We start from the raw sequence: 15,796 nt of genomic DNA on the forward strand, positions 1-15,796 counted from the left end.
TAGCTTTAATCATAAATGGATTTTTTTCTGTTAAAGAGGGATGAGATATTTGTAAGGTTTGAGATTATTTTTAGAAGATGGAATAACCAACTAGAATTTTGAATTATATAGTATAGGTTAAAATAAGAAAAAAACAACTTTATCAAAGATAAACATCACAACTTGACTTGGGAAAATGTTTAGAAATCAATAATGACTATATAATAGTCACAATACAATGTATAATATTATATAATTGTATATTTTAATATATTATAAAATATAATATATTAAATATATATAAAATATACAATATATACAATAATAACTAATAATCAGATGTTTTAAAATCAAAATTCTCTTAGTTGTAATGTTAGGAACAGATGTAGATGCATAAGCGAGATAGTGATTATGATCTACTCAAATTTGATAAGATAAATCATGCTATTTAGAGGCTGCTCTCTGGTCCAAATCCTTCCATTGATGAAAGGATGAAACTGATGAAATTTGATTTGAGAAACAAAGTAGAAAGCAAAGGCTAAGACTGTAGAAAAGTCAGAACTTGAGACAGTGAAGGAAATCTTTGTTTTAAATTTTGATTTGAAGTCTTATGTTTCATACTAAAATCATATGAAATCATACTTCCAGTATAACAGCCTGGAGCAGCTGTGTATCAACTTCACCAATGAGAAACTGCAACAGTTTTTCAATCACCACATGTTTGTCCTGGAACAGGAAGAGTACAAGAAGGAAGGCATTGAGTGGGAGTTCATTGACTTTGGGATGGACCTGGCTGCCTGCATTGAGCTCATTGAGAAGGTATTTACCTATGTACTATAAAAATATCCTCCTGTACAATGTTACCATATTTACCTATGTTAACTTGTCCTGACAAATACAGCCAATGGGCATTTTCTCCATCCTGGAAGAGGAGTGTATGTTTCCCAAAGCCACAGATGCTTCTTTCAAGAACAAGCTATATGATCAGCACCTTGGCAAGTCCAGCAACTTTCAAAAACCCAAGCCTGCTAAAGGGAAGGCTGAGGCTCACTTCTCCCTCATACACTATGCTGGTACAGTGGACTACAGTGTCACTGGTTGGCTGGAGAAGAACAAGGATCCTCTGAATGAAACTGTTGTTGGATTATACCAGAAATCATCTAATAAACTTTTGGCTCATCTTTATGCCACCTTTTCTGCTGTAGATGGTAATAAAAATAAGACGTTATCTTCTTTTTTGTTTTGTTTGATATAGCTGAGAATTTATATTGTTACTTCTTTCAACAGATGGTGGAAAGAAGAAAGTAGCTAAGAAGAAGGGGTCTTCATTCCAAACTGTCTCAGCTCTTTTCCGGGTAGGGGACATTTTAAAAGTACTTTTATACATTAAACTCAAAAGTTATTTGGGAGTTGTTATATTGCTTTAAGATTGCCATCTTATCATCTAATATTTAATGGGATATATTAAGAATATTTATTACAGTTGAAACAGTTATAAAAGTAGATCCAGAAAATGATTATTTTTAATTATTAATACTACAGTGGATGATCTTAGGAAAAACTTTATATTTATATGTATATTTCAGGGTTTTTAGCCTCATTGACTCAAAGTCAAGACAATCCAGGTCAGAATATATCTTCAAAACAGTAGCTTAACTTTTCTTAGATAATAATGGTATTTATCTCACAGGATTGTTTTGAGAATCAAATGAGAAAATATATTTAAATTGTGTTGTAAATCTCAATGAGATATGTAAATAAATGCTAACTACTTTGAGTCAGTAAACTGACTAAAAGAGAACAATGTAAGTGAACATGTATCACTAAAATATTCACTATCTCATAAGATCACCTGTCACAAAAATTGAAAGTTAAAGTTGTTATTCATTTATATTTTTATACAATTTTAAAGAATTTTTCTTATTATTCGATAAAAATTTAAAGATTCTCAGAAAGGAGATGTAAATCAGAAGAAAATTTATTTTGAACCTTTATAAAATGCCTATTTTGTATTTTTTTTTTTTTTTAAGGAAAATCTGAACAAGTTGATGTCAAACTTAAGAACGACTCACCCTCATTTTGTGCGTTGTATAATTCCCAATGAAACCAAAACCCCAGGTAATTCACAATATGAATCTCCAAACACTCTCTGTGCCAGATAATTTAGTATGTATCTGATTTTATTGTTTCTATATCTCAGGTGCTATGGAACATAGTCTTGTCTTACATCAGCTACGCTGTAATGGTGTCTTGGAAGGTATCAGGATTTGCAGAAAGGGATTTCCAAATAGAATCCTTTATGGAGATTTTAAACAAAGGTAAGGAATTAAAAATGTATGCTTTATTTTTCTAAAGAGAAGGAATAATGCTGACATCTGAGTCAAATGAGTGCCAAACATTTATTTTTTTAAATGGTATTTTATTTTTCCAAAGATAGTTTTCAACATTCACTTTTGCAAAACCTTGTATTCCAAATTTTTCTTCCTCTTCTCTCCCTTCTCAAAGACAGCAAATTTTTTCCAAACGTATTTCTATATTTGTCATGCTGAGCAAAGAAAAATCATATCAAAAAGAAAAAAAAAACATGATAAAGGAAAAACAAACAAACAAATAAAAAAACAACAAGAAAAAGGTGAAAATACTATGCTTTGATCCATATTCAGTCATCATAGTTCTCTTTCTGAATGTGGATGGCACTTTCCATCACAAATCTGTTGGGAATGGCTTGATTGTTGAAAGAGCCAAGTCCATCACAACTAACCATCACAATAATCTTGTTACTGTATACAATGTTCTCACCAAGCATTTAGTAAGAAACTATTATATGCCAGGTATTTTGAGGTTAGAAAGAGAATAAGGAAATAGTTCCTGACATTATTATTCCTGACCTTTAATCTGAGGAGGCCACATCTATACATAGACTATATGCAAAGTGGATTACATGATGGGATAAACCAGCAGTTAGGAGGATCTAGGAAGCCTCATGTAAGAAATGACACTTGAGCTGAGCTTTGAAAATAACTAGAAATTCTAAGAGGCAGATAGATAGAAGGAGTAGGTATACTCCAGACAAGGGTGAAACAAAGAAACAAGAGAAAGAATGCCATATTTAAGGAACAGCAAGAATACCAGTTTGGTTGGACTATATATTATGTAATATGAGTAATTTATGACAAGACGGGGGTTTTAAATGCCAAAGGAGTTTTAGAAGTAGAGGTTATTGGAATTTATTGAGCAGGGGAGTGGTATGATTAGCCCTAAGATTTAGGTTTTTTAATTTGTTAATTGAAATGGGGAACTGCTGATAGGAAATCACTTTCAAATGAAAATTGAGACTTTCTTCGGAATTTTAAATTTATCATTAAATTAGATGAATATAAATTTTTTGGAGACTGAATCATGTATTCTAGTAAAGAGATGTTTATACTAATTGTGGTTCTGCCATTAATATGTGCATGATTGGAAATATCACTTCAATTCTTTGAATCTCATTTATATAGCGAGTTGCTTGGATCTGTTCATCTTTAAGATTTTTACAAATTTAGCAAACCAACATTTTCCTTATATTTAAATTTGCAGATACCGTGTATTGAATGCCAGTGCTATCCCAGAGGGACAGTTTATTGACAGCAAGAAAGCTTGTGAAAAATTGTTGGCGTCTATTGATATTGACCACACTCAATATAAATTTGGACATACCAAAGTAATTAATATTTCCAACATATTTTAGTTACTCATATAGTTAGTTACTCACTTTCTTACTTACGACTCCCCCCCCCACCTCTAAGAGCTTTGATTTTTCTCTTTTAAGGTATTCTTTAAAGCTGGCTTATTGGGAACTCTGGAAGAGATGAGGGATGATCGTTTGGCCAAATTAATTACACGAACTCAAGCTATATGCAGAGGGTTCCTCATGAGAGTGGAATTCCAAAAAATGGTCCAGAGAAGGTAGAGTACCATCACACACACACACACACACACACACACACACACACACACACACACACCCCCAGGGGATGAAGATTCTTCTCAAAGTAACTAAGGTTTTCTTACAGGGAATCTATCTTTTGTATTCAGTACAACATTCGCTCATTCATGAATGTCAAACACTGGCCTTGGATGAAATTGTTTTTCAAGATTAAGCCCCTCCTCAAGAGTGCTGAAACAGAGAAGGAGATGGCCACTATCAAGGAAGAATTCCAGAAAATTAAAGATGAACTTGCCAAATCAGAGGCAAAAAGAAAGGAGCTTGAGGAAAAAATGGTGACACTGCTACAAGAAAAAAATGACCTTCAGCTCCAAGTACAAGCTGTCTGTATTTGATAATCCTTTCTACCATTTCCTTTTAGTAGCTTAGTATGATATAATGAAAACAATGCTAGTTCTTAAGTTAAAGGACCTATTCTTCCTCTGTTATTATTTGACTCGACAAGTCACTTCACCTTTGGGCTTCAGTTTCATTATCCCAGAAATGAGGAAGTTGGACTAGTTGATTTCTAAGGTCCTTTTTTATTCTAAACCTATGATCTTTGATTCAATTGAGGTATTAATTAATCTTATTTTTTTCAGTCTTAAAGCTGATATTTACTAGCTGAAAAATATTACATGATGCTTATTGAGTAATTGAGGGTATAAGGCACGCAGAAACTTTTCTCCTAAAAGGAAATAACTCTTTCTTTAAAAGGAAAGTGAAAATTTGTTGGATGCTGAAGAGAGATGTGACCAGCTGATTAAAGCCAAATTTCAACTTGAAGCTAAAATTAAGGAAGTGACTGAAAGGGCTGAGGATGAAGAAGAGATCAATGTTGAACTGACAGCAAAGAAGAGAAAATTGGAGGATGAATGTTCAGAACTCAAGAAAGACATTGATGACCTTGAGCTAACATTAGCCAAGGTTGAGAAAGAAAAACATGCTACAGAAAACAAGGTATGCTCTTTATGGAAATTTCTTCTTGATGTAAGTCAGTGAAGGACTTGGAATGGTTGCTCAGATAATTTTCTGTGCCTTTCTATGTGCTCTTTCACAGGTTAAAAACCTAACTGAGGAATTAGCAGGCCTGGATGAAACAATTGCAAAACTAACAAAGGAGAAGAAGGCTCTCCAAGAGGCACATCAACAAACTTTGGAAGACCTTCAAGCTGAAGAAGATAAAGTTAATACACTAACAAAAACCAAGAGCAAACTGGAGCAACAAGTTGATGATGTGAGTGATAGCCAGTTTGGCAAATGATTGTAATTTGCAAGTTATTTGCTATCAAACTAAAACTATTATTCTTTCAGCTTGAAAGCTCCCTGGAACAAGAAAAAAAAGTTCGTGTGGATCTTGAAAGGAATAAACGAAAGCTTGAAGGAGACTTGAAACTTGCACAGGAATCCATATTAGATTTAGAAAATGACAAACAGCAGTTGGATGAAAGACTGAAGAAGTATGCAATTAAACTACTTATTTTTATTTTTAAATAATGTGCATCTCAGTTTCCTTGTTTGTAAAACAGTTTGGATGATCTTTAATGTTCCTTCTAGATCTAAAAATGTTTTTCTTTATATTTTGATGTTTTCTTTATATTTTTTATTTATTTTTCCTTCCTTAGAAAGGACTTTGAATATAGTCAGTTGCAAAGCAAACTTGAAGATGAGCAGACTTTGGACCTTCAATTCCAAAAGAAAATCAAAGAACTGCAGGTAAAAAGATTCATAGAGATGATGGAGAATTTGAGGCAACCAATCATATGCCCTATTCTCTGCTATATCATTTGCCCCTGTAAAATGTAAAGATTTGCTGGAAATGGCAATTTGGAGAGATGTAAATATTAGTCAGATGTGTCGGGCTTTAGAGCCTATTTGTTCCTCCAAATTTTTTCTCTTTCTGCTCTCAGAAAAGTGAATTCCACAAAGTAAGAAAAACAAATCACCACTGCATCTACATTGAATAGAACATCACACTTTCCTTATTCAACAATACTTTTTTTTTTTAAACACTTAAAAGTTATCCTTGATGTAGTGACCATGATTATCTATTTTATGCAGGCTCGAATTGAAGAGTTGGAAGAAGAGATTGAAGCAGAGAGGGCCATCCGGGCAAAGGCAGAGAAACAACATGGTGATTATGCCCGAGAGCTAGAGGAGCTAAGTGAAAGGCTGGAGGAGGCTGGAGGTGTCACCTCTACTCAAATTGAGCTCAACAAGAAGCGAGAAGCAGAATTCCTGAAATTGCGCAGGGATCTTGAAGAGGCCACGCTGCAACACGAAACTATGGTTGCCACTTTGAGGAAGAAGCACGCTGATAGTGTGGCTGAACTTAGTGAGCAAATCGACAACCTGCAGAGGGTCAAACAGAAATTGGAAAAGGAAAAGAGTGAACTCAAGTTGGAGATTGATGACCTTGCTAGTAATGTGGAAAGTGTATCTAAATCCAAGGTGATTTTCTTTTGAATGTCAAGATCAAAAGCTCTAATTGGAAACTTGAATGTTGATTCAACTGTCAGCAGAATAATGATGCTATGGTTTCTCAACATTTTAGGCAAATCTTGAAAAGATATATCGCACACTGGAGGATCAGATGAGTGAGTCCCGGAGCAAGACAGAAGAAACACAAAGGAGTTTGAATGAGCTGACTGCTCAGAAGGCTCGTTTACAGACTGAGTCAGGTGAGAATGAGAGAGAAGGTAGAAAGGGAATTAACTCAGATATGAGAGTGGATTTTTAAAAGTAAGATATGCTTGTGTCAGTGAGTATCGAAGAATCAATGACAATCATCCCCAGATGAAGAGATAAGAATATCAAAGGCAGAGGCTAAGGACTAGAAGCTTTAGAAGCTGTCAAAGGAAGTTCACTTTTAGAAAGAACAAATAAAAAAGCACACAAAAGGATGTTTGGGGATTTTCCAGAAAAGAAGGATACCTCTGGAGAAGATATAAAAGAATAATTGTGATGTTCTGCTAGGCACAAGAGAATGTTCTGTTTTGTTTTGTTTTCCTTTTTTGTTTTATTTTTTTATTCTGTGTAGAGGGCTGGAACTCTGGAAAGGTATTATTGAAACAAAGATACTTACAGCAGGGTATTTACTCAGTGTGACTGATGGGATTATGGTTCTCTAGTTAAATATATATTTAGTGTGATGTAATGATGTAATCACTCTCTATGGCATAGAGTTAGTGTGATTGATGATGTAATGGTTCTACAGTTGGCACATGCTCAGTGCATTGTAGCAATGCAATTGTACTGAGGTATTTAAGGGCTGAGAGGACTGGGAACTCAGAGTCTTTGGCACAGACACAAAGAAAACTCTAGACTCCATGCTTGACCATCCTTGTGGTGGCTCTCCTGCCTTCATCACTCTTCCTAAAAACCAAGGCCCATCCAGAGAACCTTCAGAAAGCTAGTCCAGACATTACCATTCTGTTTTAAATTTTTTGAAAAAAAAAATGAAAAAAAGAAAAGAATAATTGCCCAACAAATGCTAGCAACCTAGAATTTTAGAGCCTAAATATTGTTTCAGAACCTCAACTTTAGTTTTAGAATTTCAACTTTCTTATTTTACAACTGAGGATGCTGAAGCCCAGAGAAATTAATGGGCATATCCCAAATCATGCAGTGAGTCAGAGATCTGGCACTAAAACATAAACCACAGAATCTTTTAGTTCTGACACTTCACCAATCCTCCATTTTGCCATTAGTGAAATCTAGTGATTCATTTTTTGTGCTTTTTTAAAAATTAGGTTTAACAAGTGTTTTTATTCATGCATGGAAGATAGACATCCTAAAAATGATTTTTTTTTAAACAAAAGACTAATTCTTTATATTCTAAGTGCCTAGTACAGTGTCTAGAATACAGTAGGTACTTAATAAATACTATTGGTTGACTGAATCATTAAAGAAAAGCTATTTTAGGAAAAGGTAATTAATTTTAAGGTTTTGGGGCTTGAAAAAACAAGATTGGAAGCAAATGTTTTTAGTATCTTTGACTGGAATGCATAACTCTTCTCAGATCCTCTATTGCACACAGGTAAATTAACTTGCCAATAGCAACAATCAAAGAACTGAAATGAAGTTTTGTTGAAGTTATTCCAATGGCTTTTATAATGCATCATAGCACCTGACACTTAGCATGTGCTACCTGATACTATTTATGATTTAACATGCATATCCTTTCTCCCCAGCAAAATTATAAGTACAATAAGGTCAAGAACTTCTGTTTCTATAATAACCAGCACAGGACCACATGTGGGTACTTAATAGAAATTTGTTGATGATATTAAAGAGAACTATCTTCCCCTCTCACCTTGGATCACAGGTGAGCTGAGTCGTCAGCTAGAAGAAAAGGAAAGCATTGTTTCCCAGCTCTCTAGGAGCAAACAAGCCTTTACTCAACAAATTGAAGAACTCAAGAGGCAGTTGGAGGAAGAGACCAAGGTAAATACTATAACTGCTATTATACTTACCTACTGCTCTACATTTCTGTTACAATCTGCAGAATAAAATAATTCTGTAGCTAACAAAAATAGTCAAAAATTGAATTCTGCAAGTACTATGAACATTTTATTTTAATCTATTCTGTTTGTCTCTTCGTTCTTTATTTCCTAGGCCAAGAATGCCCTGGCCCCATGGTTTACAATCTTCCCGTCATGACTGTGATTTGTTACGGGAACAATATGAAGAAGAGCAAGAAGCCAAGGCTGAGCTTCAAAGGGCATTGTCCAAGGCTAACAGTGAGGTTGCCCAGTGGAGGACCAAATATGAGACAGATGCTATTCAGCGCACAGAGGAGCTGGAGGAGGCCAAGTATGAAAGTTTTTGTTTTGGAAGAAGAATTAACAATCTAAAAATTCCATGTGAAATGACTAATATTGATCAAGGTTTTCCCCTAATCTAAAATTGATATATGTTGTCATCCTGTTTGGTCAGGTCAAGTGTGACTAAATAAGGTACACAGAGGTCATTAATCAGTTAACAAAAGGAGGTTTACTTAGCCCTTAGAAAGGATATAATAGCACTTAGCTTGGGTAGATATACCCTTCTTTGTTTCCAGATGAACCGGTGTCTGGTCAGCAGAATAAGGTTGTGGTTCTCAGACATGAACCAAGTCTAAAGAATGCCAATTCTCTGTGAGTAGGATTTTTTTATATTCATAAGCAGCCAGTAAGCCCCATCAATAGCGACAGAACCCATCAAGAAGCTATGTCAGGGGAAACACAGCTTAAGCTGTGATCCAGTCTGGGGCTAATAAAGTCATGGCCTTGTCACCTTTTTGAGAAAACCAGGAAGGAAGGAAGGAAGGAAGGAAGGAAGGAAGGAAGGAAGGAAGGAAGGAAGGAAGGAAGGAAGGAAGGAAGGAAGGAAGGAAGGAAGGAAGGAAGGAAGGAAGGAAGGAAGGAAGGAAGGAAGGAAGGAAGGAAGGAAGGAAGGAAGGAAGGAAGGAAGGAAGGAAGGAAGGAAGGAAGGAAGGAAGGAAGGAAGGAAGGAAGGAAGGAAGGAAGGAAGGAAGGAAGGAAGGAAGGAAGGAAGGAAGGAAGGAAGGAAGGAAGGAAGGAAAATATTTTAGGGATGATGTTAGAAAAGAAGCATAAGCAGTAAATTAAAGAAAGGTTACATGTTACAGTGGAAAGAACTTTGGCACTGGAATTGGAGCACTTGAGTTGAGATTCTCCTTCTGTAATTTGCCATAACAAATGTATGACCTTAGGCCCCTCACTTACTCTCTATAGACATCTGTAAAATGAGCTTGGTCTACATGATCTCCAAGATCCCTCCAAATCTCAATACAAATCTATGAGATTGTAAGTTCCTTGAGGAGAGGAGAGGAACTAGATTTACCTTTCTTTGAATCCCTAGCCCAGATGTAAAGTGTAAAGTACTTAATAAATGCTTCTCAACTTGACTTGAATAAATACATTTTAAAAGCATTAAAATAATAGAATTTGCTTTTATTTCTTATCCTTTAAGGAAAAAACTTGCTCAACGCCTTCAAGATGCTGAGGAGCAGGTTGAAGCCGTGAATGCAAAGTGTGCTTCCTTAGAGAAGACAAAGCAGCGATTACAAGGAGAAGTGGAGGATCTTATAATAGATGTTGAGCGATCCAATTCACTGGCAGCTGCTCTGGACAAAAAACAGAGAAATTTTGATAAGGTATCTTCAAAATGCACAGAGTATACTCACAGAGTATACTGTGAGCAGTGGGTTTCAGTAGAAACTATAGTACTTTGGGAGAAAGGATGTCTGGGTTCTCACCATTAAAAAAAGAGTAATTCTTTATATTCCCAAAAGGCCTAGTGTCTAGAACACAGTAGATAGTTAATACTGTTGGTTGATTTAATCATTGAAGAAAAGGTAATTTAGAAAAATTACCTTTAATTTTAATGATTTGAGGCTTGAAATAGCAAGGATGAAAGCAAATATTTATAGTGTCATTGATTGGGAAAACATAACTCTTCCCAGTCTCTCTATTTACCTCCTGCCAACTAGCCACATGATCTTGAACAAGTCATATCTCTCCTCCAATCTTCAGATTTGATGAAATGATCTTTAAAATTCATTCCCAATCTGTCATTCCATGGTTCAATTTGAGCCTGTGGTTGTTTCTATCCATGCAGATTTTCCCAAACTATATTATGTTGTTAAGTTTGAAATGACTTTTAAGGAACAGTAGTGGAAAGCTAGACTTGAAGTTCAAACCCTGGTTCTGCCACTTACAAACTAATGTGTCCTTGAGAAATTTACCTAATGGAGTCACAGTTACCTCATCTGTAAAAGGAAGGAGTATGACTATATGACCTCTGAGGTTCTTTCCAGCTATGTGATTCTATGATTTTTTTTTATCCTGATGCTAGTGAAGATAAAGACCTATTGAAAATCTACCTTAAGTCTTCATATGGAAAGGTCTCTTTCAATGGATATAACCTCCCACTCTGAGGCTACTGATTGCCAGGGTCATACATACCAATCTTCCCTGGATAGACATGGAGACGAGCTTGTATTAAGATGCCAAACAGCCTTTCTTTATTAATAATCTCAGCAGGGGTTAGCAGGAAGCAAGACCAAGTGTATGTATGTCTCAGCATCTCTCTGCATCCCTGAATCTCTCTACCTACCAAGCTGACATAGCATACATGGCAATTCTCAGAAATAAATTCTCTAACATACCCCCCTTGCTGTTTGGCGAGGACCGCTCATAAAACCAGCTTTGATATTTAAAAATATAAAAATATATCTATATATAAAGCATAGGCTCTAAATAGAAAAAAGTACAAAGATGCAATAAAGAGGATGAGAAGGGAAGTATGTTTGAGATTCATTTGTGGCAAAAGAACGAAGGTCTCATTTTCTATAACTACTTCAGGCTGACAAGGGGCATAGAGCTGGCCCTACCCAATGGGATCCAGGCTGAAGAGGAGATGAATGATTTGTAAGCAGCAGCAGGAGCATCTGGTATCAATTGTCAAAATCAGGTCTAAGGTGATTTCATATTGGCCAAATAGTTGGTATTTCTGGAATCCTTCTAAAATCCACTACTGAAATTCCCTATCAGGATCTGAAAGACATAAATATTCCAGCCCTCTCCAAAATACTAAGGTTGGACCTTGCCAGTGTCGTTCCTCATCCTTTCAAAGGACATTTTGAATGTTCTGATGCTTAAAGCCCTGTTTTAAGACTTTATCCACAGCCACCCATCTGGCTCTCTAACTTACATACTACAGCTGTGTCACCGGGCATGATCTTATATCCTGACCCATTAGGTATTCCTGTAATATTCTCTTGTTCTGGTTCCTCAGGGTCTCTGGGAGCAGTCTTCGTTTCAGTTCAGTAATCACCACAGCCAGGTGTTAAAGTCCAAATCCTTTATTATCTCCTTCAAAGTCTCGTCTTCTTTCCTGGGGCCCTGGAGCTTGAGCTCTTGCCTGCCCTCTCTCTCTCTGGCTTCTGAATCTCCCCGAATCAACCTAGCTGAGGCTTCTAGCTTATATGCTCTACACTGAGTATAAACCAATCATTATATCACTAGGAAACCATTATTTGTTGTAGGATTAAATCAATCCAACTGAACCATGCTACATTAGATAACCATTGTCTCTATAAATTCTACTGACTTAGTACCTTGTAAGAATCCTTTGTTTCAAGTTCAGAGTTCTGGTCCATAATACATTCCTATCTTTGTCTCTCAATAAGGCTGTTGAATTCTTCTCTTTTGGGGCCTGGCAATCCTCACTTGTAACCTCTCCCTCAGAGAGGTTACTGATTGCCAGCATGCCTAATCCAAGCCTGCAGATGTCCCTGGCCACTGCCTCATCAAGCAGTGGTTCTTATTCAACAGAGGACCCAGACACAGGAGCTTGCAAGCTCAAGTTTGAAAGACACAGGAGCCAACATTCTCACATCTTTTTATCATCTCAAGGCTTTGTCCTTATCCATGGCTTTCTGGCAATGGGCGTTAGTGTTCTCTCTAACTAATTTCCAGATAAGAAGAGCAGCTGCTTCTCCTTTACTTACTAACCTCTCAACAGCCACCTGTAGGCAAGCCACAAAATCAGGTTGGAGGCTAGGAGAGCCAGCAATTCCTTAACATATAGAGATTCAACCCTGCAAGTACTAACTGCCTCTTTCAATTCCTTAAATTTCTTCCTTCTAATGGGGCCCACATTCTTTCCTGGGAGCTATCAAACATGCAAAATCCTTGCTTCCTGGTTCCCTTTGTTTACTGCCTTTTGTAACATACATCTTAATTCTGTTTGTAAATCTAGTTACTTCCTGCTTCTTTCCTCACTGCCTCTTCCTGTGATGTCATATCTACTTTTGGCTTGCTTTATCAGTCTTGGAGTGTCCTCTTTCTTCCCATGGTTGGACCAGCTGAACTCATGAGTCCCTGGCCAATCCCATCCTTGGTCAAGCACCATTTGTAACCTCCCACTCTGAGGCTACTGATTGCCAAGGCCATACATACTAATCTTCCCTGGATAGACATGGAGATGAGCCTATGTTAAGGTAACAAACAGCCTTTCTTTATAGGTAATCTCAGCAGGGGTTAGCAGGAAGCAAGAGCAAATGTATGTATGTCTCTGTGTGTGTGTGTCTCTCTCTCTCTCTTTCTCTTTCTCTTTCTCTTTCTCTTCTCTCTCTCTCTCTCTCTCTCTCTCTCTCTCTCTCTTTCTCTCTTTCTCTTTCTCTTTCTCTTTCTCTTTCTCTTTCTCTTTCTCTTTCTCTCTCTCTCTCTGTCTCTGTCTCTGTCTCTGTCTCTGTCTCTGTCTCTGTCTCTGTCTCTGTCCTCTGAATCTCTCTACATCTCTGCCTCTATCTATTTTTCTCCACATCCTATGGTAAAGGGCCATTTGTATTTACTCTCCTCTGCCCTATGCCTAGCCCACTCAGCACTGCATAGGTGGATCTGCAGAAGGGAGACACCTGGAGTTAGTGCTGTGTCCTAAGAAAAAAAAAAAGATCTAGCACGATATCATACTCCTCACCTTCTCAAGGAAACACCTGAAAGACACAACCTCCTGCCTTGGAGGCCAACCCCCCTTCTACCTCCTGGGTCCACCCTATCAGTTGACGTGACATACATGGCAATTCTCAGAAGGAAAGTCTCTAACAAAGGGGACCAAATATACTACTTTAAACCCTAAGCCTGAAACATTTTATAGAATCAATTTCTATAATACTAAAAGAACATCCACAGACAACAAACACCATCTCTGTTTCTGTATCTCCCTTCACATATATGTATATGCAATATGTATATGGATTATATCCATATAATCATTTTAAATATGAGGAATATATTAAAAATCCTAGATTACTTATATATAAATATTTGGAAGCATGGAAGAGAACAAAGTCTTGCATGAGGTAGTGATTTTTTGCATTGTGCTCTTTCACAGAATGAGATTAAAGGAAAGGAGAAGTAAGACACAGAAATGGTGTCTGGTTCTGATATTGTCTCTCCATACTAATGGTTGCAGATTTTGGAAGAGCAAAGCAGAAAAATCTGTTAGCTGTATAGTGCTGTGAATGACTCAGTAGACCTTTGTTTTTTCAGGTCCTGGCTGAATGGAAGACAAAGTGTGAGGAAGGTCAAGTTGAGTTGGAAGCAGCACTAAAGGAATCTCGCTCTCTAAGCACTGAACTCTTCAAATTGAAAAATGCTTATGAGGAATCCTTAGATCAACTAGAAACTGTGAAACGAGAAAATAAGAACTTAGAGCGTAAGTTCTATTAGTTATAGAATATTTTGTGAAAATCCCTGTCTTTGCACTTCCGCCACATTATTGTGATAGAATGAGGAATTGTGCTGACCCAGAATGCCTTCAGACTCACTTAGCAATTCCAGCAACACCACAAGAAGAATGTTGCAGCCTTTGTTAGTAATTACCATCAGTGAAATTTGTACATACACAATATCTTCATTCTGGGAATCTAATAATATACTAATTAATGAAGCATTTATTATTGCCTAATTGTGTATCATTCCATGGTTTAATTTGAACTTGTGATTGTTTCTATCCTTGAAGATTTTTGGGTAGACTCTAGGCCTAGCACTCTATTCATTCTTCCATCTAGAAATTTGAGAATTTCAGATTTAGTGGTTGAGAAAATCTTTTGAATTCTAGGCATTTTAACTAACATCCACTTTTTAATTCATAGAGGAGATAGCAGATCTTACTGAACAAATTACTGAAAATGGTAAAACCATCCATGAACTTGAGAAATCAAGAAAACAGATTGAGTTGGAAAAAGCTGATGCACAACTGGCTCTTGAGGAAGCAGAGGTAGGTTTTGGAAATAGGGTGGAAATGACTCTAGCCCTGGATTGGGCTTTGGATATCTGTTTTTATTTCCTATTTTTCTTATTTTATTCATTTTCCTTTCTTTGTCTCTTAATTACTCTTCTGTAAAGCAGCAGTGATAAAACCTTTATTATTCTTTGCCTAGTATTATTGTAAGGTGTAATAATGCTTTTGAGGGCTTTCAAGAAAATTATTCCATAAATACAAATATGAGATTTCAAATATTAGATTTATTATCATTGCCATCACCAATATGGATGTAAACTGAAGATAAGCTGAGAAACTTAGTTTCAAATATTACAAAAATGACAGATGGTTCATTTAACTGGAACTTCGCTGGCAACAGTGTTCTCTAGATTGGTCCTGGTACATTTGTTTTCTTTTTTCCTTTAAAGGCAGCTCTTGAGCATGAAGAGGCTAAAATCCTCCGCATTCAGCTTGAACTGACTCAAGTAAAATCAGAAATTGATAGAAAGATAGCAGAGAAAGATGAAGAGATTGAACATCTAAAGAGAAACTACCAGAGAACTGTGGAGACCATGCAGAGTGCTCTAGACTCAGAAGTGCGAAGCAAGAATGAAGTCATCCACATAAAGAAGAAGATGGAAGGAGATTTGAATGAAATAGAGATCCAACTGAGCCATGCCAACCGTCAGGCTGCTGAGACACTAAAACACCTTAGGAATGTGCAAGGGCAACTTAAGGTTGGTGATGCACACCCTAGTTTTTGACTTACCTAATAAACCCAATACTTCTACTTCCAAGAACATCTTTCTTTTCTTTCTGATCAGGATAACCAACTACATCTGGATGATGCTCTCCAAGGCCAGGAGGACCTGAAAGAACAGCTTGCTATCATGGAGCGCAGAGCCAACTTGTTGCAGGCAGAAGTGGAAGAACTCCGAGCTGCTTTGGAACAGACTGAGAGAGCTCGAAAACTGGCTGAACAGGAGCTCTTGGATTCTAATGAGAGAGTGCAACTCCTACACACTCAGGTATGTAAAACTGAGGAGAGAGAAGAGATGGAACCTTGGACACAAG

The 15,796-nt window shown here is 36.7% G+C and overlaps 1 protein-coding gene and 1 long non-coding RNA gene across 2 annotated transcripts in view; one reads left to right on the top strand and one right to left on the bottom strand.

Moving 5' to 3' along the window:
* LOC141566915 (myosin-3-like) overlaps nt 1-15,796 on the top strand; it is a 35,212-nt gene that overhangs the window by 13,719 nt on the left and 5,697 nt on the right. Inside the window, 22 exon segments of the mRNA XM_074312060.1 lie at nt 628-798; nt 881-1,187; nt 1,267-1,334; nt 2,010-2,097; nt 2,180-2,297; nt 3,559-3,682; nt 3,791-3,927; nt 4,035-4,290; nt 4,664-4,906; nt 5,007-5,183; nt 5,261-5,406; nt 5,572-5,662; nt 6,008-6,397; nt 6,501-6,627; nt 8,274-8,392; nt 8,564-8,581; nt 8,583-8,761; nt 9,923-10,106; nt 14,008-14,173; nt 14,613-14,737; nt 15,151-15,459; nt 15,547-15,750. Coding sequence (XP_074168161.1) covers nt 628-798; nt 881-1,187; nt 1,267-1,334; nt 2,010-2,097; nt 2,180-2,297; nt 3,559-3,682; nt 3,791-3,927; nt 4,035-4,290; nt 4,664-4,906; nt 5,007-5,183; nt 5,261-5,406; nt 5,572-5,662; nt 6,008-6,397; nt 6,501-6,627; nt 8,274-8,392; nt 8,564-8,581; nt 8,583-8,761; nt 9,923-10,106; nt 14,008-14,173; nt 14,613-14,737; nt 15,151-15,459; nt 15,547-15,750 — 3,747 coding nt within the window.
* The window catches only part of LOC141566917 (uncharacterized), a 39,978-nt gene that overhangs the window by 6,756 nt on the left and 17,426 nt on the right, over nt 1-15,796 (bottom strand). The gene's annotated exons all lie outside the window — the stretch shown is intronic.

This window comes from Sminthopsis crassicaudata, chromosome 4 (assembly GCF_048593235.1).
Source record: "Sminthopsis crassicaudata isolate SCR6 chromosome 4, ASM4859323v1, whole genome shotgun sequence".
Taxonomy (NCBI): Eukaryota; Metazoa; Chordata; class Mammalia; order Dasyuromorphia; family Dasyuridae; genus Sminthopsis; species Sminthopsis crassicaudata.